The sequence below is a fragment of the Enhydra lutris genome, unplaced genomic scaffold, assembly GCF_002288905.1.
Source record: "Enhydra lutris kenyoni isolate GAN:26980312 unplaced genomic scaffold, ASM228890v2 scaffoldscaffold38, whole genome shotgun sequence".
Taxonomy (NCBI): Eukaryota; Metazoa; Chordata; class Mammalia; order Carnivora; family Mustelidae; genus Enhydra; species Enhydra lutris.
This window is the reverse complement of record NW_019154122.1, coordinates 7,902,487-7,926,920: the sequence shown is the minus strand read 5'-3', so window position 1 is coordinate 7,926,920 and position 24,434 is coordinate 7,902,487. Positions and strand designations below refer to the sequence as shown.

Genomic DNA, 24,434 nt, shown 5'->3' with positions numbered 1-24,434 from the left:
CCCTTTGGAGGCGAGCTTGGGACAATTGTGATGAGATGGTCACCCAGGACACTCTGTTTAAAGAGGCCCCCCTTCCCTCCTCTTGCCCTGGACCGCGGGCTCCCGGAGGGCAGCAGCTGAATTCCACTCTTTCCTTCTGCAGCTGCAGGGCCTGACCTGTCCGGGAACATCAACAAATACTTATGGGACAAGGGTAGAACATATGAAGCCTCACAGGCCCGGATAGAGAGAGTCTGAGGAAGTCTAGACCCGTAGGACTGTGGGACTTCACCAAGGCTGCAGAACTGCTCGGGGGAGGCGGGGTGTCACCGAGGCCTCCGTGGAGTCTACTGTCATGTGGCTTGGCCACGGACACAGACTCGGCGTCTCCTTGCAGCGGGAGCCCTCCAGAAGGCGGAGTCCCATGGAGGAGCCGGGGAGAGGGGGCTCCCCCACAGGCCTGAGGACCCGCATCCCTGGTACAGAGAGTCTGTGGCTGGCTGCTGGGACCCAGGCTTCTCCCTGGGCTGTGCTCATTTAACTTTTGCAAGTATCCATCTACATGTAATTTAAAACAGGCTTTGGGTTGTTATTATGAAAGTAACATAAACCACCAACATAAGTGATCTAGAAGGCCGGGAAATGGAATGGAGAAGGAACGTTGCATGTACACAGAGCAAAACCAGTGGAGCTTAAAACCTGGCTGGAGGGCGAAGGCCACAGCCGAAGGAGCCGGAGAACACAGTGCTGTCTACGCAGGTAAAAGACACATGTGCACCAAGCACACGGTGTGTTTTGCAAGAATCATGAGAACGGAAAGGAACACACCAAACCCATTAAAATGGTCCTCTGTAGGGGAGCTGAATGGGAGTGTGGAACGCAGGGTCAGAGGGAGTGAAGGAATGAAGATATGAACCAATGCAGGGATGAATGAATGAATGGGTGAATAAAACAAGAGAGGGGGTGTTGGTGCGCCCTTAAAGATAACACGCCTTGAACGAGAATGGTTTACGCGGCCTTCTGCTCCCGAGGGTCTCCCTCGTTCGGTTTTAAAATGAACAAGAAGGCCGAGGCATAAGAGCGAATGCCTCCTCTGTGGCAGGACGCCGTCCAACAGCTCTACGAACCGGGTGTTCCGTCCTGTGGACGGGGAACCGACTCAGGAAGGTGCTTGGCGGCTACGGCTGTGAGGCACTTGGCTCCTCTGTGGGTTCTGCCATGGGCGCGCTGTGTGGGAGCCTGCGCTGGGCCTCAGTCTCCTTCTCTGTAAAAGGGGAGCTGTCCGTGCTTGCGGGGAGGACCGCGGCTGACCGCAGCACCCATCCTAGGGTTCTGCTCTGCACCCCCGGGAGCCTCCCCACCAAGTCCGGGGCCGTTTGCCCTGGTAGCTCGGTACCTTTCCCGGGTTGTTCTTCTCCACCACACCGTCCCGGTCTGCATCCACATCCAGGGAGATCTCTGGGGACAGACACACGCGTGAGTTGTGGAGCCTGCCAGACAGGGCGGGGTGGGGCAAGGGCCGGGGGGGAAGCCCTGTGCAGCTCACACGTTTGCTTGGTCCCTGGGTCCCTGGAAGGGGAGGGTCTTGCTGCCATCTCAGGCAGCCCCCTGCCCCAGCCCCCCACCGCCCGATGGAGGATGTAAGTGGATACTGTGCCAACCTCACACATGACGGCCTGGAGAGGGGCGATCACATAGGGCAGGGATCCCCCCAGCCTTCATGGTTCCGCAGACGTTTCTGGGTGGTGGGTGGGATGAGCCCCATGAGATAGGTCCAGGAGACTTGGCTCAGAGACGCCAAGTCACGTGCCCCGTGTGGACAGGCGGCATTAGCGGAACTGGGGCACATTGCATTTGGCCTGACCCGAAGCTCGGATTTTGAAAACTTTCATAGGCATCCCTGCCTTTCTCCGTCTGTCCTGGCAGTGTGCACACACGCACGTGTGTGATCTCTTCTAGAATTTCCGCCTCCCATCGGGGTTTTACCTTGGATGGGAAGCTGGGTCTCCAATCCCTCTTGGTCTGAGGGTGCCTGAGAAAGCCAGGCTCTCAGATAGAGGACTCAATCTGGGGTCTCTGTTTATTCTTTCTCTTGGGGAAGGGCTGTTTGGTATCTCTAGGCCTGTCCTAGGGACCAGCTTCATGGAAACCATGTGGGGCAGTGAAAGGAGCCCAAGATTAAGTGTTAGACAGTGCTGGGTTCAAACCCTGGTTTTCTGCTTATAAGCTGTGTGACTTTGGGCAGGTTGGACAGCCTCTCTGAGCCCTAGTTCCTCTACCTGCATTGGAGGATGTCTAGCAGCATCCCTGGCCACCACCTGCCAGATGCCAGTGACACCCCCCAACTGCGACAACCGAAATGTCTTCAGACATTGCCAAATGTCCCTTGGGAGGCCAAATGGCCCCCCGAGTTAGAGACTAACAGGACAGGGCAGGGCTGAGGAGTTGTCCCGAGGTGATGGAGTGTCACACAATGGATGAGCTGAGTCCAGGTCTTGGAAATGCCCAGGCCTCACGCGGAGCATGACTTGGACAGAGGCGGGAGCTGGGTGGGAGTGAATGCATTCCTGGTCTGTCCCCTTGGCAGGCGTGCTCTCTCCCTGGATCGGGTGGGGAGGAGGGTCCTGGCACAGGAAGGGCTGCTGATGTCACCCTTCCTGAGGCGGCTCACCCTGGGGATAATACACAAGTCCTCTCTTTGCTCACAGTCTGATTCCCTGAATGTGGCTTTTCTGGGTCTAGAAGGAGGCAGGACAGGGGAAACTCTCAGGGCGCTTGGTCCTTTGGGAGAGGGAGCACCCCTGCATCCCAGTCTCTGCAGCCCGGCTGTCAGTTGGGTGCCATAGGCCGTGATTATTAGATAAGCTCGTCCTATCGATCCCATCTGTCAATAAATCATCATTGAGCATCCCCTCATTCCAGGCGCTCTACAGAGTGTGGGGGGCCCAGCGGTGGGCATTCTGGACACCTGCCTACCCTGGAGTCCCCAGTCCGATGAGATAAATATTATTATTGCCACGACTGTAGAGGTGAGCAAACCCAGCCTTCGAGACGTCACCTGTCAGCAAACTGGGCTGATAGATAACCTGGAGGCTGGTGCAGGGTAGGGATTCTCCAGACCAAGTGGGGAGGCAGGTACCGCCAGCTGCTGTTAAAGAGATTGAAGGCTCTGATGGAGGAACAGTATTGATTTTGACTTCCAGACCTTCATGAACTTTCCAACTGGACACTCCCCAGTGAGTGTTGCCTTTCAGGGAGGTTGGCTTCCTGAAGCTCCTCCCCGGGAACCAACCACAGTCCTGGGCTCCCTAAGGAACCCCCTGTCTTTGCTTTTCCAGGTAACAATCTCTTCTGTGTGTGCAGTTCCCTTCTCCAGAGGCAGAGTGCCTCTAATCGCGTGTTCTCCCCTTAGTCACACCTGCAGAGATGACTTACCACTACCGCACAGATGGGGAGACCAAGGCATCCTGCAGGGAGATGCCCACAAAGTCTCCAGAGAGTGGAGAGCCAGGCATCCCACTCAGGCCTCTGACTCCAGACCCCTGACCTTGGCCCGTTTCCTCTCCACTGACTCAGGCTGATCTCCACCTTGGGATGTTTCTAAAAGCCAAGTCCGCCATCAAAGACCCAAGGCTTATTCCCCTTAAGGCCATTCCCAGGGGAGCTGGGCACATCCCCACCCTGGCAGCCCTGGGACTTTGGTCTCTAGTTCAAGGTGACAGGACACCATGGCTGTTGGTGGGTCCACGGACACAGTGGGCCACAGGAGAGAAATTACAAAGCACTTAACTGTGTCTTCCTTCATGATAAATTCCTTAAATTTAAAAATTTTGTCGATGTAGGGGCGCCCATGTGACTTAGTCGGTTAAGCCTCTGCCTTCCACTCAGGTCATGATCCCGGGGTCCTGGGATCGAGCCTCACATTGGGCTCTAGGCTCAGTGGGGAGTCTGCTTCCCCCCCCCTTCCCCCTGCTCCTTCTCTTTCTCTCAAATAAATAAATAAAATCTCTAAAAAAATTTTTTTTAAATAAAAATTTTATCGATGGAATATTTGCACAAAATGCAAAACAAAACAAAACAAAACAACCCACACACAAAACAAGCAAACCTCAAATAGCACCAAACACCTTCTAAAAAATAGCAGTTTCCTGCCCATTCTATCCTCTCACCTGCCTTAGGAAATCTCCAGAATACCGAGTCTTACGCTTATTGCTCTCCCTTGAGACAAGTTTTAACTTTAACTTCAGACAAGTTTCACTGACTTCCTGTTATAAAATTCAGACATGACGTCATCAGGCTCTCTTATCACCCACCTCCCAACCGCCTGGGCTTTTCCCCTTCAAAGTTCCCTCCAATGTCGCATTTAACTAGATTTCCGCAGAGATGATCCTTGCAGGGACAGAGGACAGGGCCATCGTGACCCACCCAGAGCTCTGTCGTCTTGAGATAGCTCTGTCTTCCCTGAAGGGGAAGGGGGTGAGGACAGCTGTTTCGGGGCATCTGGGCTCCAGACGACATTTCCCAGAGGCTCAGAATCCTACCTCAGCTCCCCAGAATAGCCCCAAGGGGTCAGGTGGCACCTGGGGTGTGGGGCAGATTTATGGGAAATGTCATTGGGATTGAGTTCAAGGTAGTCTGCCCTGAGAATCCAGACACCGAGGCTTCAGGCTTGACACAGAGGATAAGCATTTTGGCAGGCTGCCGGCCCCCAGGGGCAGGGGCAGGAGCAGGGTGCCTGCCCTTCTTATGTAACCGGGCAGCACGGGGTGTGGTGGGGAGGCAGGACTTTCTCCCCCACAGCCAACTAGGGCAATCAGCCTAGGCTCTGGGGAGGGGGCACAAGAAATGAGATCCTTAGGATGAGGCTAATAATTCTCAAGGCTCATGTCCTGCTCCTGTTGCCAGAACCACAGCCAAGACGGGGAGACCATTCTTCTGTCTCCCACCCCTCTCTTCCCCCAGTCCCCTTCACAGGAAGGACTTTCCAATTCAGTCCTACCTGGGGTCTTGAAGGCCGTCAGCAGGCTCAAAGCCTTGGTTTTACAGCTGGGAGAAAGTGAGGTCCCAAGGGGCGGGCTACTTGGTGAGGTCACACAGCATGTCCTTGGCAGGACTGGGAGCCAAGCCCCAGGGCCTGGTTTGGCCAAGGGCACCATGGATTTGTTTCCAAGTCCCAGGAGGAAGACTGAGGGACAATAGGGTTCTTCAGCTTTGCCCAGGTGGAAGGAAAATGTGGCTACCCCAAGCAGAAGGGCGAGAAGAACGAGTATTGACTGAGTGTCTACCCCAGGCCCCATGATCGGATCTCCGTGAGCACTGTGCACAAGGGCACTGTGGGTCCCTCGGGGCAGGTGAGGAATGTGGGGCTCAGGGCAGAGCTAGGGTTTGGTGGACTCTGATATATCCCTGGGGGGGCAGCCCCCTATCCCAGAACTTTTGGGGTATTCCTTGCCTCTGAGGTGCCCTTCCTAGGAAGGGGCAATGATTACTCAGGACTTGGGGCTCAGGGCCCCTGGAATAGATGCCTGAGAAAGACAAGACCCAGAGGGTCAGACAGACCAGCGGGCCCTAAGGGGAACCAATTTCCCCCAGGGTCCCTGGTAGAACAGGAAATGTAAGTTCAGCGGGTGAGGTTTCCGCAAGACTTTATTTCGGCAATGTAAGTGACTGTCTTCTATTCTGGAATGATTCCTCTGTCTACTTTTTAAGTGTGAAAAATGTTAGAATGATGGTGATAGTTGTTGGCAAATTATTTTATTTATATTTTATAAATACATATTCACATATTTTTTTCTTTTTGGCCAAGCACCAACAATGTCAGGCTTATTACTGGGGACGGGGTGGGCACTTTACTGGTCTGTGGAACCTGCTGTTCCCTCGAGCACAAGCTCCCCAGTCCTTCGGATGAGAGGGGGGGGTCCGGTCCTGCCTCCTCACGGGGCACTGTTTTGCCATCTATCCTGTCTGCCTGGCTTCGGGGGTAGACTTGCTCATGGTGGCGTCAGCCCTCTGGGACCACTGGCCACTGCCCTTCCTGCTTACGTCCTCAGGTGTCCCCGTCTCTGTGGGATTAGGTTTCCTCAGGACAGGTCATCTGAGACGCCCAGGGGCCGTGTGTGCTTGTGAGGACCCTCCTCCAGGGTCCCCCTCCCCGAGGGTGTCCCGAGGAGCCCAGCCCAAGGCCAGGCACTCCCCCCCATGCAGAAAGAGGGTCAGGGTGACCAGCAAACAAAGCCCACCGGGGAAGAAGCTGAGGGCAGAGGTACACTGCTGCTACTCTGGTGGTTGGAGGAGGAGAAGCTGAGTGGGAATTGGTTGTTTTGGGGGGAAGTTCTGAGACCCCTTATCTATCCTGGCCATAGTTGGAAGAGAAGATTGAGACCGTGACAGTGAAGGACCGGAACTGGGCACACAGTCGGCGCTCAAGAAAGGTTGGGTGTTTCTCCTTCTCCTCTTCGAAGCACCCAGCACTGTAGAGGACCCAGAGTAGGTTTTGAGTAAGTGCGAGACATTTTTGCAACTTTTAAAGCTCTCCGCACTCGGTTGGTTCTCAGTAGCTGAAAGTTCTCTCGCCCTGCGGTGGGGCAGCTCGGGCAATGCTAAATCAGGCTGGACAGACAGAACGACCCCCTGACATGTCCTCCTGCCTTAAACATTATGTAATTAAGATGAAAAGGAAGATGTAAAAGTAACACCTCACCTGCAGAAGAGGGGAGTGTTGGAAGAAAACCACACCGCCCGAGCCCCAGAACCCGGGCAGGGGAGTGCTTTGCAGATGTGAAGAGCCCGGAGAGGGGGATCGTCCTGAGCCCCGGACCCAACCTGCCAGGGAGATGCTGTGTGACTTTGAACAAGTTCCCTAACCTCTCTGGGCCTCCCTGTCCTCCATGCCAAATGAAAGGCTTGGACTAGGTGAGTTAAGGAACCAGGCTGCCTCTCTGTGTTCCCAGGGCAGGGTCTAGGGAGGGCAAGGGGGTAGCTGGGACTGTCAGGGACAGAGCAGACTGGCCATTTCCCTCACTTTGAGGGACAAGCTCTTCTCCAGGCTGTGGGGGAGAGGCAGGGGAGGAACAGACTCTGCTCTTTCTTCTCAGGGGCCCACAGAGCCTGGGGTGGGGATGCTGACATTGGGGGCGAGGTGCTGGCAGACCAGGGTATGCCTCCTCCTGCAGGACATCCCTCACCCCAGGACAGAAGGGCCCGGGCACGTGTGGCATCACTTCTCAGGCCTGCATTATTCAGAGGAAGCTCTGAGTGTCAGGTCTGCAGCACTGGACTCAGGCCAAGTGCCGCTGAGAAGGGCAGCAGGGTCAGCTCCCGGGGAGCAAAGCACCCAGGCCGCAGTCACACCAACTTACCGATGGCTGTGAGGAAGAGCCCAGCCTGGTCAATGGGCATAGTCCCCTCCTCCTCATAGTAGTTGACAGTGACCTTGGCAGGGAAGGGGGTGCATTGGGAGGGAGAGAAGAGCAGAGATCACAGATCACAGGCAGGAAAATCTGCGGTGACCCCTCTCCCTGACTCACCCCTCACAGCCTGTCAAGCCAATTCTCCCCAAACACACAAACCCTCTCCTCCAGGAAGCATTCCTGGGTTGGTGGGCTGCTTCTCTCAAATTATCCAACAGATAGGGGGCTCCCCTCTTCTTAGAGGGCATTAGGGTACTGACTGCTTACCTATGAGTCCTGGTGCATTCTGCTGCCTACCCCCATGCCATATCTGCCATGGCATATGACTTGCTCCTGCTAAGCAGCCGGGGTAGGGCTGAGGGGTTTTCTTTAAATAATGCCCAGTGCCATCACTGCCACGGGGCGCATCGGAAGTTCATAACTACAGAACCCAGCGAAGAGACGTCAGGTCTCAGCTTTACCACTGGGCAAATTGCCCTACTATGTGGGCACTCAGCACCCCATTTAATACAGGAGGAGGCCAAGGACATTTGGGGCTGTAACTTCCAGTGATTCTAATATATCACTCAGCAGCCCACAGCTTTAACACTCCAGGAAGCCATCCTTCCACGGTCTGGCCTTGAGTCTCCGTGTCCAGTAGTCACCAGCCACAGGAGTGTCCCGTGGCAAATCTGATCTGACATGTTGCTCTAAGCATGACACAGACTTGGTGTAAAAAAGAACATACGGTATGTCATGGATTTTTTTTTTTTAATATTAGCATCATGTCAAAATAATAATACGTGATCTATGGGGTTAAGGAAAACATACTATAAAAATGGAGGCCGCCTGTCTCTTTCTGTTTTTTGAGAATGGATGCTACGAACGGGGCAGTGACAAGTGTGGCGCACGTTCTGTTCTGTCTGAGTTGGGTGACGCTGCTTTAGCCCCGCCCCCGGTTCCCGCTGCCCTCGCCGCCCTCGGAGGGCGACCCTAGCCAGGGTACCTTGTCACTGCTGGCCTCAGCGCTCGCCTGTCTCATGGTGACCCGCAGCGTGGTGCTGGGCGACAGAAGCCAGCGCTGTTTGCCGTTGGTGGCCACCTCCTCGGCCTGCCCGTCGCGCACCACCTCCACGCGCACGCGCTCGGAGTGCTTCAGGCTGAAGGTCCGGGCCTCGGCGGGGGCCGCGCTGTGGGGAGAGAGGAGAGCGGGTCATGGTGCGGGGAGGATCCCAGGGCAGGTGGGACGAGGGGTTTCCAAAAAAGACTCCTGGGGGGGGTGGGGCTGCAGCAGACCCCTGGGAGAGCCAGGTCTGGGGGACCCCCAAGGACCCAGCTGCACCACAGTCTCCCGGTAGTGGGGAGGGCACTGGGTAGCAATACAGAGCCTGGGGGCTGTCTTCTATCCACCCAGCCAGCATGTTCGGGGGTGGGCCTGGGGATCTGAATTCTTAACAGACTTCCTGGTGCTTCTGATGGGCCGCCATGTGGGGCCCTAAGGGTGTGGGTACTGAGGCTCAGACCAAAAAATGAATTTGCACCAAAGGCAGCACCCACCCCCGATCCAGGATGTGAACTGCAGGCAGAGGAAGGGCACGAGGCAGGTGTCACAACGCTGGGTTTGCCCAGGGGAGGAGCCTGGGACTTGGGTCCTCAAGGGGCAGCAATGGGCTGGCTCTGTCACAAGGATCTCTCCCTCCGGCCACACGTTCCTCTCCCAGCTTGGAACTCCCTTCTCTGAGAGTCATTCCTAGGGGCTCTGGAGTGGTTTTTCTACAAATGGCTGATAGTTTTGGAATTCTTTTATTTTATTTTTATTTTTTTGTTGTTTAAAGATTTTATTTATTTGTCAGAGAGAGAGAGAGAGAGAGAGCGCACAAGCAGGGGGAGCAGCAGGCAGAGGGAGAAGCAAGCTCCCCGCTGAGCAGGGAGCCTGATGTGGGGCTCGATCTCAGGACCCTGGGATCATGATCCGAGCCGAAGGCAGAGGCTTAAAGGACTGAGCCACCCAGGCGTCCTAGTATCCTTGGAATTCTTGAAAAGCCATGAAGATTTCAGGGCAGGAAACGGACTAGTTTGATTCAGTTGCTGTAGGCACGTCTGTGTGCCCCCAAATTCACATGCCAAAGTTCTTCCCCTGCCTGACATGACTGCATTTGAAGAGAGGGCTTTCAGAAGATAGCCTTAAATGAAATCATGAGCGCGAGGTCCCCTCTGATCCGACTGGTCGCCTTGTAAGAAAGGGAAGAGAGATTGTTCTCTCTCCCATGCTACAAGGAAGCCTGTGTGAGCTCACAGCGAGAAAGCGGCCGCCTGTGAGCCAGGAAGAGGTCCCACCCCAATAGGACCACAAGGGCCCCTGATCTCCGACTTCCAGCCTCCGGGACTGTAAGAAATTCATTTCTTTGTTTAAGCCACCCAGCCCGAGGTATTTTGTTACTGCCTAAGACACTGGTTTAAGCGGAGGTGACAGGAAGGATGGGGAGACTGGGGGAGGGAGGTGCCCAGGGCAGACAATTTTGCTAAATCCATCCCCTGGTCTGAAGGTTCCCAGAGGGTGAAGAGGGCTCAGATGGATTTAGGCGGGATTCTCGTGGGATTTGGGACTAAGACGTAGGTACAAGTGTCTGCCTCAGAGCCACACGTGCTATTTGGAGGGCCGTGCCTTCCTGGGTTCCAGAATAGTCTTCCGGAATGGTTGGGCATTGGAATCATCCAGGGGTACAGTCTAAGTCTCCGGGTTTGTTTGCTTGGTTTTTCTGTTGGTGTTGTTAAGGCTAGAGATTAGTAGATCCTTTCCCTGGAGAGTCTGGCTGGCCGGGTGGAGGTTCGGCTGGGCAGCTGTGGCCAGGGGCTGGAGTGGTTCTCCAACCAGTGGTTCCACCAGTTGTTCTCCCAGCTCAGCAGTGTCACCTGGAATATTTTTCTGCAGACAGATTGCCCGGCCCCTCCTCTGAGTTTCAGATTCAGTAGGTCTGCAGTGGGGCCTGAGAATTTGTGTTTCTACCATTTCTAGGAACGGTTGGTGATGCTGGTCCAGGCCTATACTCTGAGAACCACTGGTCTGGACATTCAGCCGTGTGGCCTGGTGGTGAGAGCCCTGGAGTGGCCGGGGCCATGAGTGTGAGTCACGCAGGGTCTCTCTGATGACCCAGGCTACTGACAGCGGCAGAGATCACTGGTCTTGGGTGGGCACCGCAGGAGAGTGTGGACCAGGGTCTGGCAGTCCACGCCTGGGCCTGGGAGAGGAGCTTGAAAGAAAAGCTCCAGGGCCACCCTGTTTCTTGTCTATCTGCTCCTTTTTACATTTCCCAGCTCCTCACGGGGCCACTGGGCTGATCAGAGGCTGGACACTTGTCGGCAGTGGTCTGCCACGTTCTGTCTACAAGGCACTTTGCCTCAGTTTCACCAAGTGTGACATGGGAGCGTGGCACCAGGTCAGCTGGTGGCTGGCATCTGGGCAGCGCAGAGGGGGCAAGCCCTGGGCAAAGGGGTGAGGAGGGAGGCACGGAAAAGCTGGGGATCTCTGGGCTGTGTCCCCGCTCTCCTTTAAGCAGAACCACTGATGCCACCTGGTTTCGCATATTGGGTTTCTGCATACAGTTCTATTTAGGAAAAAGAATGCTTTCTAAACTCATAGACAGGATGCGTTTTAGGACGGGACACTGACCATAGCTGCTTTAAGTGATGACCATAGCTGCCTGCTTCGTTCCTCTGGGCTGGTGAGAAGCTGCAGGAGACCCCAGAGGCTCCAGGGGTTAGTGCCTGGGCCCCACACCCTCCTACCCCAGCTCCAGCCCTGCTCTGAGCTGAGCAAACAGCTATTCTTGGAGAGACTCTGGCAGAAGCAACAAAGGCAACCATTGTCCCCTACAGAGCCTGCTGGCTGCCTCCCTCCCCAGGAAGAACCGCTCAGAACTCATCCCCCAGAAACCTGAGAACCAGGGGCTGGGGGGGGTGCCTCAGTGGTCCCAGGGGGCTGCAGGGAGGGGCCCAGGATGGTACTGAGGGAGAGAATGAGGGTATTGATGGTGGCCAGGACCTCCAGCTTATGGGACGGAGGCTAAAGGTAGCGTGCCTGGGACAGGCTGCCAGTCCCCAGGACACATCTGTTCTGCCAACCACTGCACCCCAGTGCCCTGGACAAGGCCACACCCTCCATATATTCTTCGGTGGGAATAAATGAATGATTGAACCCACCCTTCTTGGTTTCCCAAACTGTATCACAGAGGGATTAATAAAATGAAATCAGGCAACTTGCCTGCTTGAAAATATTCAGTGGCTCCTCGATGGCAGACAATACAATAAAAGATGGGGCCCAACCAGTGACATTCCGTCACTGGGTCTCAGCATGACTCTCCAGCCTCTGCAGCCTGCACTATCCCATGCAAATGCCATTCCTTCTACCCTTCCTTTCCCTGACTTCTCTGCCAGGCAACTCACCATCCCTCCTTAAAGACCCAGCTCAATCCATTTGTCTCCATCCGTGTTTTTTCCTCTTGTAGGTCCTTGAAGGTGGGGGTTGTCTCTTTTTCCTGTTTCAGCCCCTGGCCCAGTCCAGGCTCACAGTAAATCTAGGTGTTTGCTGCGGGAAGGACTGGAAGAACAGGGCTTGCTTATGTGGTCACTCAACCTGCATTGGCTGAGCACTTCCTAAGTGCCAGACACAGTTCTCGGTGCTGGGGGCAGATCAGCAAAAGAGAACAGGTTCCCTGGGCCCATGGAGTACATGTTCTAGTGGAAGAGAAGAACTTTCCATGGGTTACACAGCTGACGATGTGGTTTTGGTGGTGAGAATGGCTCTAACATAGAAGCAATGTGTGCCATGAAGCCCCGGCCTGCAGGTCAAGGAGGGCTTCCTGGAGGAAGTGGCATTGGAGCTGAGGTCTAACTCTATACTCTGAAGGACAGCAAGAATTCACTAGACCAGCGGATCTTAAATTTGGAGCGTGCATCAGCATTATCGGAAGGGTCTGTTAAAATATAGGTTGTTGGACCATCTTGTCTCTGACTCAGCTGATCTGGGGAGGGGCCCGGGAAACGAGGTTTACCTTTCTTTTTCTCCCCCAAATTTGCAGAAGAACAATTGACAAATATAATTATGTATATTTAACATGTCCAACACGATGACTTGCTGTACATATACATCATGGAAAGAAACTACATTTCTTTTCCCAGTTTTATAATTCACTTAACGGCAAATTAACAACAGTCATCTTCAAAAGCTATGACGCTGAATGTGCTATCATTTCTTGAGGTTGATCAGATCCCTAGAATCCCAGGCACTTCCCACAGAAGAGGCAGGATATAAATCAGACTTGGTCTATCACCAGCATTTATCAAACCAGACCTGGGAAGGACCAAGCCTGGCCACTTAGTCATGGTCTTAACATCGCAACTTCAGACTGCGTTTCTAACAAGTCCCCAGCTGCTGCTACTGCTGCTGGTCCAGTTTAAGAACCAGTGAACTGGACAAAGGGAGGAGGAAGAGGAGCAATTTCCAGGCAGCACAGACCACCTGGGTGGGGGCCGAGGTAGATGTTAGCCCAGTGCGTTGGAGGGACTGGAGGGAGATCACTGTGGCTGTAGTTTTGTGGGGGGGGAGTGGCGGCAGGTCAGGGGAGAGGACCTAGCTTGTGGTGAGGGGCTGGCCCTCCCCACCGAGGGCACCGAAGGCTTCTGGGGGCGGGGGTCATGATTGATTTTGCCCCGAGGACGGATCACCCAGGGTGCAGAGTGGGGAAAGCATTTCAGGAAAGCAACACCGGAAGGGGGGACTCAGGGAGAGGGCGACTCCACAGCTGTCTGGGTGAGTCATGATGGTGGTGTGGGACAAAGTGGTGGCTGGGGAAATGGAGAGAAATGGCTGGTAAACAAAGGAACTTTGAGCAAGACTGGAACGCAGTGTTGGATGTGGAAGAGGGTTGCTTCCTGAGCCCAGCCCAGGGGAATAGGCTTTGTGATCTAACAGCTGCTCGGCCCCATGTAGGGCCTCTGGGGAGCCAGTCAGCCTCTCTGGTCTTCACTCACTCAGTGGGGAGGTTACTGGTTTGGCCTTGCAGGCTTGGGGTGCCCACTCAGTCCCAGGCTGGAGGGTGTGATGTGCCTGCTTCTGGCTGGCGTCTGGCCCTCCCAGCTTCTCCACCTGTCCTGGGCCTCGTTAACACCAGCCAGGGATCACCCCCCCCCCCACTTCCCCCGCTCCAGCGAACCCGGCTCCTGGCGCTGCGGGTGTGACATCCTGCCCTCCGGTCTTTGCAGGAGTCTGAGGGGTTCGCAGGTGCCAACCCGGCACAAAAGCCCAGTGTGAGCACCCTCAAGGACGTGGATGAGAGGAGGAAGGTGAAGCCTCAGCTTGGCATGACGGGGTCTGGAGCCCCGAGGTGGGTGGCTGCCCTGAAAAGGCCTCGCCTTCAGCAAGTCCCCTTCTCTGCCTGGTGACCTCAGCTGCCTCTCTCCCTGGACACTGGTACTTCTAGCTGGCCCCTCTCCTTAGGGCAGAAACACTCAAATCCGTGATCACTCCCTTTCCAGACAGCTTCAAAAACTCCCCACTGCCTATGTAACAAAGCCCAACACCTGAGCCTCACAGTCAAAGCCCTGGTTTGAGCTCATACACTCTGCAGCCTTGCACTATAGGCCACTGAGTCTATGCCCTTTCTGCCTTTCTGTCTGCATGTGTCCCAACAGTCCTGCCAGGCACCGTTGCTCCTGCGTGGTATGTCCTGGTCACACTGTGAACCCCTGTCCATGCTTCAGCTTGGTTGCCGCCTCCTCCAGGAAGTCTTCCCTGATTCCATCTGCCAGGACTCCTCCCTCCCTCCCCACTTTGTTGATGCTTTAAACAGCACCTCAAACAAATGTTGTTCAACTTTTCTCTCCCATGAGTGTTATGAATGCTTGGAGGCCAAAGCTCATCACTGTTTTAATAATATTACAATAATCCCAGTACTAATTCATGATAATGACTTACTGAGTGTTTATCATGCACCAGGCACTGGTCTAAGCCCTTGGCCCACGTGATCTCCACCCATCCTTTTGAAACCCCAGGAGGTCTGTGTCAGTATCATCCATTTTTACAGATGAGCTTGTCCAGACCTCCAGAGTGTGAGCGCTGGATCTGAGTCTCAGGGACAGTAACGGCCAAGTGCGAGGTAAACTCAAGCTCTCTGAACCCCTGGCCTGTCTGCTCCCTTCCCGGGGGGAGGTCCAGAAGTTACAGTCTTCCCTAAAGGTCCTCTAGATGGGGATGGGGAATCCTGGGCCTGGCTCAGGAGAGGAGCAAATGAGAAGCCCGAAGGAACCTCTAGAGACCCCTACTTATTTTGAAGGTGGGGTCTGAGGCCCAGAAAAGGAACACCGAAGGCTTGGGTGTGTGATCTAGATAGGCAGGCTTGGGCCAGTCAAAGCCCCCGGCCATGGAGCCTGGCAGGGCTAGGCAGGCAGAGCTGCCTCTGAAAACTGGCCTCCCCCTACCTCCCCCATCTAACAGGTGTCCCTGTCCAGCTGGGGGATTGACACAGTGGTGAGCTCCTGCCACTTTGCTCCCAACCTGGCAGGTCCTGTGGGCAAGAAGGGAAGCCTCTGCAGGACCCCAGTTGTGTCTGGGGCTGTGGGCTGCACACACAGGGTACCAGGTCCTCCTTAGAACCCTGCCTCCCCCCGAGGAACTAGCCTGAAACCAGAGCTTCAAAACAGCTCCTGGCAAGACCTCCTTTTTAGGGTTGAGAGTGCTGGGTGCTGTTCTAATTTATGAGGCCACCTGATCTGGCCTGATTCCTTAGGAGCAAGTGCTGCTCTGGCCAAGCTCGGCCACATGCCCTTGACCTTCCACTGGCCAGTCCAACAGTGCTCATCCCTTGATGCTGGGGGTGGGGAGCTCAGCCCAGTGACAGGCCGATCTACATGCATCACTGGCCACATCCATCCATTCATTTACTCAGTGAAGGAGGCCTTCATTGATGTGAGGGCTGGAGGTACAGGGGAGTAAGGAAGGCAGCAGGTGTGAAGGGGACACGCCCCAAACATAAGTCCTTAGAAGGCAGCCTGGCAGAGTAGTCTGGGGCTGGGGTGAGGCAGTGCCATCATTTACCTGCTGTGCCAACTTGGACAAATGTTCCTTATCTCAGTTTCCCCAACGAAGGGGGCCAGCAACTGTAGCTAACTCCTAAAATTGTCGTGAGGTTTAAACACATGTAAATTATTAAATACATGTGAGATGAGTATGGAAGGTGTTAGGAAGGCAGTCTGATACAGAATATGTGTTCAATAAATGTTATCCAGTAATATTAAGTTAATAAGATCTGCAGGAGGAAAAATGGCATGGAGGCAGAGAATGCTTGGGGCTTGAGATAGTGTGTCATGAAATGAGGGTAATGAAGAATGCTTCTCAGAGGAGGTGATGTGTGAGCTAAGCCTTGATGGATGAAGTGTCAGGCTTGCAGAGGTTTGGGGAATAGTACTCCAGACAGAGGGAATAGCACGTACAAAGGTCCTGTGGCACAAATGAGCTTAGTGTGGTCAAGAGCTAATAGCATCCACAAAATTAACGTGGCCAGAGTAGAATGTGTGTAGGGTAGTTGGCAGGAGATGGGATCTGTGAGGCAGGGTCTGGCACTCTCAGGGATGGGGACACCATGGCACCCCAGTTCTCTAATGCTTCTAACTGGATCACAGACCCTCCCCCCACCCTTGGCCTTTGTCCTAAGGATACTTTCTAAAACACTCACACCAACCAAGGAACAAGAAGGAAGTCTAAGAAGGGTCAAGAGAGTGAGATGGTGAATTTTGATTCTCCAGGCTCTTCCCCAAGGTGGGGTACATCTCTGTACCCCTCCTTGTTTTCCCAGCATTTTACTGTGCTCGCTTCTCTTGCCCTAGTACCCTTGGCCAGCTTCTGCCTTGGGGTATCCCACGGGAGGGGGGCGGGGGAATCACTCCCATCCCCCATCTCATCCTGATGTCAGCTATAATTAGGAGAATGCTCCGCAGAGGCAAGAGACCATTGTTAAGGTCATCTGCGTCCTAAAGCTTCTGCAGGCTTTAGGAAACAGATCCTGACCTTTCTGCACCAGAGAGAAGGGTACGCCTCTGATTCCCCTGGACAGATGCATAGACCAAGGGAGGGAGAGGAGAAGCTGTCTACACAGCCTCTTTTGTGGGTCAGTGGGACAATCAGGCACAGTGTGATCACCCCTGTTACCCGACTCCAAGGCTGCCCTTTCTCTGATCCCTCCCGGCTCTGGGGGTGTCTCCTCATGGAAACCAGAGGTGAGCGGGGAGGTTGAAATCAACATGGAGAAGCCACTCTCTCTCTGCTCTCTCCAGCTGCAAGCCTGAAGCAGAGGGGAACCCGGGTCAGCCCCAGTGAAGAAGCATCTGGCAGGTAAAGGGACTGTCGGGGGAGATGGTGTGGGCAAGGCGTACACGTGCCAGATCTAAGAGAAGATGCTTGGGATGGAGAGAAGGAAACAGCAAGTACCTTTAACAACTGCAAAGTAAATCTCTAGGAAAAAAACTGACTTCCTTTTTCTGTGCATTTATTTACTTATAGCTCACTGGAAACCAGCACGCAGAAAGTTCCAGGGTCAGGACATCTATCCCCAGGGGCCAGTGTGGCTGGGAGAGGGTGGGTCAACCACAGGGTCTGCTGAGGACCCCCCTGTGTGGCCTCCTCACCCACAGTTGTGGCCCCCACTGTGTGTCTGTAGGAAAGGGGGGCCATGCATACATCTCAGGAAAAGAGGCCCGAGCCCCTGGGAAGAGGAGGTGGGTGTTGAGACCTGTTCACTCACTTTTGTCACAAGGGAAGTGAGGGGTCCAAACACACTCCCTTACTAGCTGGGCCCAGGGTCCACAAGGCCTTGTCCCTTGATGTCTCCTTGGAGACCCTGGGCAGAGGGGAAGACTCATGTGGGATCTAGAGTCAGAACCTATATCTGGGTCCAGAAGGACTCTGTAGGAAGTGCAGGGTCGAAAGGGGGGTGGGTGGAGGGTCTTGAGACATTGGAGGGAGGAAGAAACACTGGCCGAGAGGGTCACCCAGTTCAACTTGCTAGTTTTAAAGTCACACACAATGCAGTGGAGGTTAAGAGTACAGGTTCTGAGTCAGACCGACCCGGACCCAAATCCTGTCTGACATCAGGCGACTGGCCTCACATCTCTGAGCCTTGCTTCCTCATCTAGAAAATGAGATGATCTCAGCCTGACCTGCAAGGTCCGTGGTGAGGAAGAGACAAGAGAATGCATTCGGTTTCCAAGTGCTCACTAATATCCCCGCTTTTATTAAAACGGACCCTAGACCTTACCGCCACGGATACTAGGAGTGGCAGGAGGAGTAACAGCCCGTCTCCTTCGTTCTGAAAGAGGCTTCCTTCCACTCGACCAGTGAGTGGTTCTCAGCTGGAGGTGTCTTTGTCCTCCTGCTAGGGGGCTGCTGCCATTATCTAGAGACATTTTGGGTCATCACAGCAACAGGACTTACTATAGTCGTCTAGAGTTTAGAAGTCAGGGATGTTGCTGAACATTGCACAGGACAGCCCCCCGTAACAAACGATTATCCGGCTCCAAATGCACTAGTGTTGAGGGTTGGAACCCCGGCCTGGGCTGTTCAGGACAGTGGCAACCAGGCACCTGTGTCTACTGAGAGCCCAAGATTCAGTGCGTCTGTACCAAGACGAGCCCTAAGTATAAAACACACATTGGGGGCGCCTGGGTGGCTCAGTGGGTTAAAGCCTCTGCCTTCGGCTCAGGTCATGATCCCAGGGTCCTGGGATTGAGCCCCGCATCAGGCTCTTTGCTCCGCAGGGCTCTGCTTCCTCCTCTCTCTGCCTGCCTCTCTGCCTACTTGTGATCTCTGTCTGTCAAATAAATAAATAAATCTTTAAAAAAAAAGTAAAACGCACGTTGAATTTCAAAGACTTAGTATGAAAAAGACAATGTAAACTATCTCCTTAATCATTTTAAACTGATTAGATGTTGGAGTGCTAGTATTTTGGATCTCTTGGGTTAAATAAAATACACTATGAAAATTAATTTCGCCTCTTTATTGGAATCCTAAAAATTGTGGGTGATAGGAAATTAATGTACACCTGCGGCTCTCTTTGTAGCTGGCATGCTATTTCTGCTGGACCGTGCTGGTCTAGACCAAGCTTCTACTCTTGGGGGGTGGTAGGGTCTTAAGCGAAGGGCAGCTGGGGACGGGGGTCATTGTGGCTGTGGGGGCTTTCTTGGGAAAGGACAAAGGGGATCATCACACCTCTGCCCCCTGCCAGAAGGAGGATGGTGGGTCCACCCCTCCCCCACACACTTCCCTACTGGGGCTGGGCCTCTCTCTCTGCCAGGACAGGGGAGGGCAGGAGGCCTAAGGATGACCCCCCTCCCTTCTCCCCATCCCCCCACCAGAGGCACAATGCCAGCCTTTCAGGCTGCAGCGAAAGTGCTCCAGTGAACAAACAGGCGGGTATAGGGACAGCTGAGGCTTAGAGACCTGAGTGCCTTGGCTCCCCGCCCGCTCCCTGGCAGTGCCTGGTTTAGGATTGGGGGTGGGGAACAGAGGGGAGCCCTTCCAGGCCACCGAGGCCTGGACCACAGTCCTCTGCTGTATTTTGACCCTCAGAAACCACCTTGAAGTTTCCATGTGCACAATTGAGGCCAGGGGCCGATGAGCAGAGAGGGTGCCTTGTCTGCATGGTGACGGGACCCTTTGTCCTCAAAGGAGGAGGCTGGGGCCCTAATGGTATCAGCGTGGCCAGAGCCTGATGAAGGGATGGCAGGAGACTGGCTGGGCAGGGCTGCCAGGGCCACCGGAGGTGACCGAGGATGGGGTGGGGAGGAGGCGTGGGGAGAGGCAGGGATGGGATTTGGTGAAGGTCCTGGGGAGGCGGGTACTCTGGATGGCAGAATGATTTGGAGGCAATGAGACACATCAGCAGCTTCAGCTCAGCTCAAGGAACAGAGAGGCTAGGGGACCTGTCCAAGGTTATCAGCTTGGGGTCCCACTTTAGAGTCCGGCATGTTCCCTCCTGTCAGTGCTGGCCTGTCTCACTCTAGCCATGCTTGCAGGAGAGGCCTGCTCACGGAATGATCCTGCCAGGGTCCCCCTTCACCCCTTTGCACACACCAGCCACAACTTCACAAGGGTGACCCACAGAATACAGGAGGGGGACCATGGGTTCCCCCTGTTTCCTGGGGGCTAGGGGCAGTGGGGAGGGTCATGACCTCAATTTCCCCACCCTATCTCCTGCTATTTCAGAAACCCTGTATCCCGCCAAAATCTGTGGGCCAGAGAAGAGGGGGAGGGAACAGGGTGTAGTCAAGGACCCTTTTCTGAAGACCCTTCCTCTGCACCCTGCAGCCTGGCAGAACCAAGTCTCCCCAACTCCAGGGTGAAGTCAGGGGAAGGCATTCAGGGACATGGAGCTCACAGCCAGTGCCTGGGGACAGGCAACCACCAGCAGCCCCCACAGGGCTAAATTGGAGCCTGAGTAACCCCCAGGGCCAGATTCCGCCCCAGGGCAGCTCCCCTGCGGCCTGGCCCTGGCCGCACCCCCCTCCCCCCAGCAGATCCTGGAAGAAGCTCAGCTGCTTTGAGGTGGGTGATGAGTCAGAAGGGTCTGAGAGGAAGCGGAGAGCCTAGGGGGGAGAAGGAGGTGTTGAGGGGAGAGCAAGGGGAAAGACTAGGGGTCTCCCGGTTTGTTCTGGGTGAGGGGCTGCAGAGGGTCAGACCATGGGAAGACTGGGCTCCAGGGGAGCGGGTCTGGGAAAGGGGTGATGAGGGAGCTAGGTCTGTGTTAGGGTGTGTGAGAGGGTGTCAGGATTTCGGGGAGGCTGTCGGTTTGGGGGCAGTCGGTCTTCCGGGTGAGTTTCTTAGGATTTCTGGATACAAGGGCCTCAAGATGAGCAGCAACTCGCGCTGGAGGAAGTCCGTCGCAACCCCACATCCGAGGAGGGGCTCGGGGTTTCTGGGATCGGCGGGGGGAGGGGTGTCTCCGGCGGTCTCGGGGGGCCCCACTCACCTGTAGACATCGGTCCAGAGGTAAGTGCCCAGCACGTACACCGCCTCCACGCGGCTCCCGTACTGCAGCCGCACGGTCCGCTCGCGCAGCATCTTTCCGCAGTGCCGGTCCTCGCTCGTCCAGGTCGCGTCGGCCCGGAGCACCTGCCGGAGCACCTGCCGCAGGTGAGCCCACTCCAGCTGCCGGCGGTCGGGCCTCGCGCTCCGCTCTATTTATGGCCGGTGGGCGGGGCGGCCGCTTGGCCTCGGCTTCGCAGCAGAGGGCGGGCCCGTCCGTCAAGCGTGGCCACGCCCCCACCCTCCCCGCAGCTCCCCCCACCTCCGCGCCTTCGCCCGCGCACTTGCGTTCCCCATCCCCGGGTCTGTAATCGGGGTGAAGTCGGCGGTTGCCCATTTCCTCCTTTCCACGGCTGGTTTACTGACTCAGTATACTTTCAGTGGGCCCCCAGCTACCGGGCGCCAGGACGCAGGCCCGGGCTCCCCTCCGGGCGCCCCCAGTTTTTCAGGGCAGATAATGCAGCCGTGGAGCTGTTAACAGGGGCGAGGACAGGAAGTGGTGGTAGCCCAGAGGGAGTGGGCGCCCTAACCCGGCTTGGGGTCCTGACCTGAGCCTTCCTAAAGGAGGCGTTTGCAAACTAAGGGGAAGGGAGGAGAGGCAGTGTCCGGAGGAAAGCCAGGAAGCCAGAGAGAAGATGACATCCCCATCCACCCCCTATGATGAGGGAGAACGGGGAGCAGTTGGCAGGGGAACCCAGCAGCCTACAGGGTCAGAACGCCAAGCTAAGGCATCGCTGGCTGGGTGTGCAGTGGGAGCCTCGGGTGACTTCTTCAGCGAGGAGGGGTCAGAGTGGACGCAGGTTACAAGAAGGAGGGAGTAGGCTGGAGGGGGTTCATGTTTGAGAAGAGGGTAGGGTTGCTGGGGGAATGGAGCCCTGGGATGGGGTGCCCCTGAATGAGCGGGTGGGGGCTTACCAGTGCCCAGAGCTGAGGCACACCCAGCCTCTGACCCCAGCAGCCTTCTTGAGAGGGCCCAAATTAAGAGATGGTGAAAAGCCCGGCTGCTCATGGGCAGCCAGGATCTGGGAGGAATGTGGGTGGACAAAGGGGAAGGTCTGAGTTGGGCTGGGGTGGGGGGCATCTGCCCCAAAAGGCGCATTGAGCCAGAGAGACTCTGGTAACTTCTGATAGGAGTGAGACTCAGGAGACGGCAGCTACCCGCCAAAGAGGAGAAAGCTTGTGCACCTGGGAGCTGACTTCGAGGGTCCCTTGAGGGGGGGTTCTCGTCTGAGCACCCCTCTCCCAGAATTGTTTTTGAGTCCCTACTATGTGGCAGATCCTGGGCATATGCCAGGGGTGCCCCCTTCCTGGGGATTATGAAGCATGACAACCTCAATCTCACCCACCCAGAAACTAGGGCCCTGGAGTTGGGGGGAGGAATGCTGCACCCCACTGGGGCCCTGGCAGGTCACGACCGGAGCAGGATAGTGATAACGTCAGACAAGGGGTGGTGATTGCCAGGAGAGAAGGAATGACAGCAGGCCCTTAATGCATTCTTCTCGCATGCCAGGCGCTGTCCCAGCGGCACTTTTCATGTATTAGAATTAGATCATTGTACCCTCCCCATAACCCTGCCACTTTCCAGATGAAGAAAGGGAGCTGCACAAATGGCAAGGAATTTGCCCTCTGTTAGGGCCAATTTAATGTTAAAACCTGTTTAACTATTAGGGCCTGCTTAGCCAGAGCAACTCCATATTGTCTAGGTAGCCATATTGTTTACATCCACGGACTTCATTCTGGGAATAAACGCCCCCGTAGTCCCTGGTATGGTCTGGGTATCAATTCCGGGAGTAAACGCCTTGACAATAGAAGCCACATACCTTGGGTCTGCGGTTATGCCCTATAAAACCAGCCTGTGAGATCAGGAGGGGGTCGCTCTCTTCAGAGGCGGCCCTGGCTGGTCAGTCTGACTTCTAATGTTTGGCATAGACTAAGGCCTTGCATAACTTTCACTTTGCCTCAGTCTCGTTCCTTTGATAATGGACCCCAACACCCTCCACCTCCCAGCTCCCAAGAGGGGCAGAGCCAATGTAGGGACTTGTGTGGCCATGGGGGAATGGGTTGGGGGACAGAGCAGGTCAGGGCAGAGATGGAATGCTGTCTCTTGATTGGTAGATGAAGAAACCCAAGTTCTAGTTCCTTTGTGGGGACCGCATCATGAAGCCCTGGACAATTCACCCTGCCCTTTGGGGACCTGTGAACGACTCAGCTCTCGCATAGGTGTGAGGATGGCATTAAAGGAGACAATGTGTGGGAAACACGAACACAGTGCCTGGTACAAAGCAAGCAGTCAAGAGATGAAACTCCTACTCCTTCAAAAATCCAACCTGGACCCAGGGGACCCACATTCGGGTTCCTACCCCTGGCTCAGGGCCTGCAGTTGGGTCACGGCACTGGTCGGTGTGAGGGGAGCCTCCTGGTGCCCAAGGGTTTAAAATAGCTGAAGTGGTCACAGCTGTTGGGGGATTCGGGGCCGGAGGTCTCACGCATCACGGCTGCTCCCACCGCTCCCCTGGGGCCCGGAAGAGCTGCAAAGGCATCTCATTGTGTCTTTTGGGGAATGCCAACAAAGAACAGGCTTAGTGTGGGCTGCTTCCTGGCACTGATCTGCACCCCACACCCGCAATTCCATCTCCTGCCAAGTGTGTGGCTGGAGAGCCTGGGCTGGGAGGGCTCTTCTGAGCCATTCCGTGCTATGATCCTGTCCCCGGGGGTCTCCCTGTGCCAGGTCGTGGGGAGGTGACTCAGACATCACAGGCCTGCTTTGAGACAAGGGACAGATCACCGAGGACATAGTTCATGGAAAAATTTAAGAAGAAAGAAATATACAATAAATACCTGATTAGTATAGAAAAAGAAAAAAAGATATGATCACCCAGGACCTCAGGACCAGAGATACCACTGTTAACTTTTTTTGAGTGTGATCTTGTAGGGCCCGCCTGGAGGCAGTCCGGTGCTGCTGTGGGTGATGATGCTGGCTGAGCCCTAAGTCTCTGCCAGGAGCCGCCCTGAGGGCTTTGCACCTCTTAGCTCGTTTAATCCTCCAACAACCCTATGAGGTGGAAGCTATTATTATTCCCAATTTGCACAGGGGAACCAACTGGCCTGGTGGCGAAGAGCGTGCATGGCCTTTGGACTTGGCAAAGCTGGGGTCAAGTCCAGTTCTGCCCCTCGCTAGCTAGGGGACCGTTCTGGACCTTAGCTGCTTCTTCCTTATAGGAGATGCTGGTGGTACTCAGTGTTAGGGCCAATTTAATGTTAAAACCTGTTTAACTATTAGGGCCTGCTTAGCCAGAGCAACTCCATATTGCCTAGGTAGCCATATTGTTTACATCCACGGACTTCATTCTGGGAATAAACGCCCCCGTAGTCCCTGGTATGGTCTGGGTATCAATTCCGGGAGTAAACGCCTTGACAATAGAAGCCACATACCTTGGGTCTGCAGTTATGCCCTATAAAACCAGCCTGTGAGATCGGGAGGGGGTCGCTCTCTTCAGAGGCGGTCCTGGCCGGTCAGTCTGACTTCTAATGCTTGATATAGAATAAGGCATTGCATAATTTTCACTTTGTCTCAGTCTCGTTTCTTTGATAACGGACCCCAATACTCAGCTGGCAGGGTTGTAAGGAATAACGAGGTGGTACAGACAGTAACATTCTTGGTGCACCAGAGCCTAGCTCCAACTAAGTCTAATAGATGGTAGTTATTTTCTAGATGCATATTTTGGACTGTAAATGCTGTTCTATAACAATTTAAAAAACCTCTGCAATTTATCACGAGCATGTATTTCTAGGGTGCTATCATCCTCCCCCTTTATGGTGTCCAGAACTTCAGAGTTTGCGGATGAAAGCAAGGTTCTGATTAGCTAAGGAGACTCAGAGAAGGGGAGAGATTGGAGAGAGGTCACCCAGCCAGACAGCAAATGGAAGAATGTAGAGCAGGGTGTGGGTGGTATTTAGCGAGCGCCACCGTGTGCCAGGCCGTACTGCGCACCAGG

At 54.9% G+C, this 24,434-nt stretch overlaps 1 protein-coding gene across 1 annotated transcript in view; it reads right to left on the bottom strand.

The window, feature by feature from the left end:
- Positions 1 to 20,475, bottom strand: part of LOC111154748 (peptidyl arginine deiminase 2) — a 40,533-nt gene extending 20,058 nt beyond the window's left edge. The window contains exons 1-4 of the mRNA XM_022514634.1: positions 20,384 to 20,475; positions 8,374 to 8,557; positions 7,338 to 7,410; positions 1,376 to 1,437 (exon numbers count right to left, since the gene is read on the bottom strand). Of these exons, the coding sequence (XP_022370342.1) occupies positions 1,376 to 1,437; positions 7,338 to 7,410; positions 8,374 to 8,557; positions 20,384 to 20,475 (411 nt within the window). The remainder of the gene's footprint in view (positions 1 to 1,375; positions 1,438 to 7,337; positions 7,411 to 8,373; positions 8,558 to 20,383) is intronic.
- Positions 20,476 to 24,434: the final 3,959 nt, after the last annotated feature.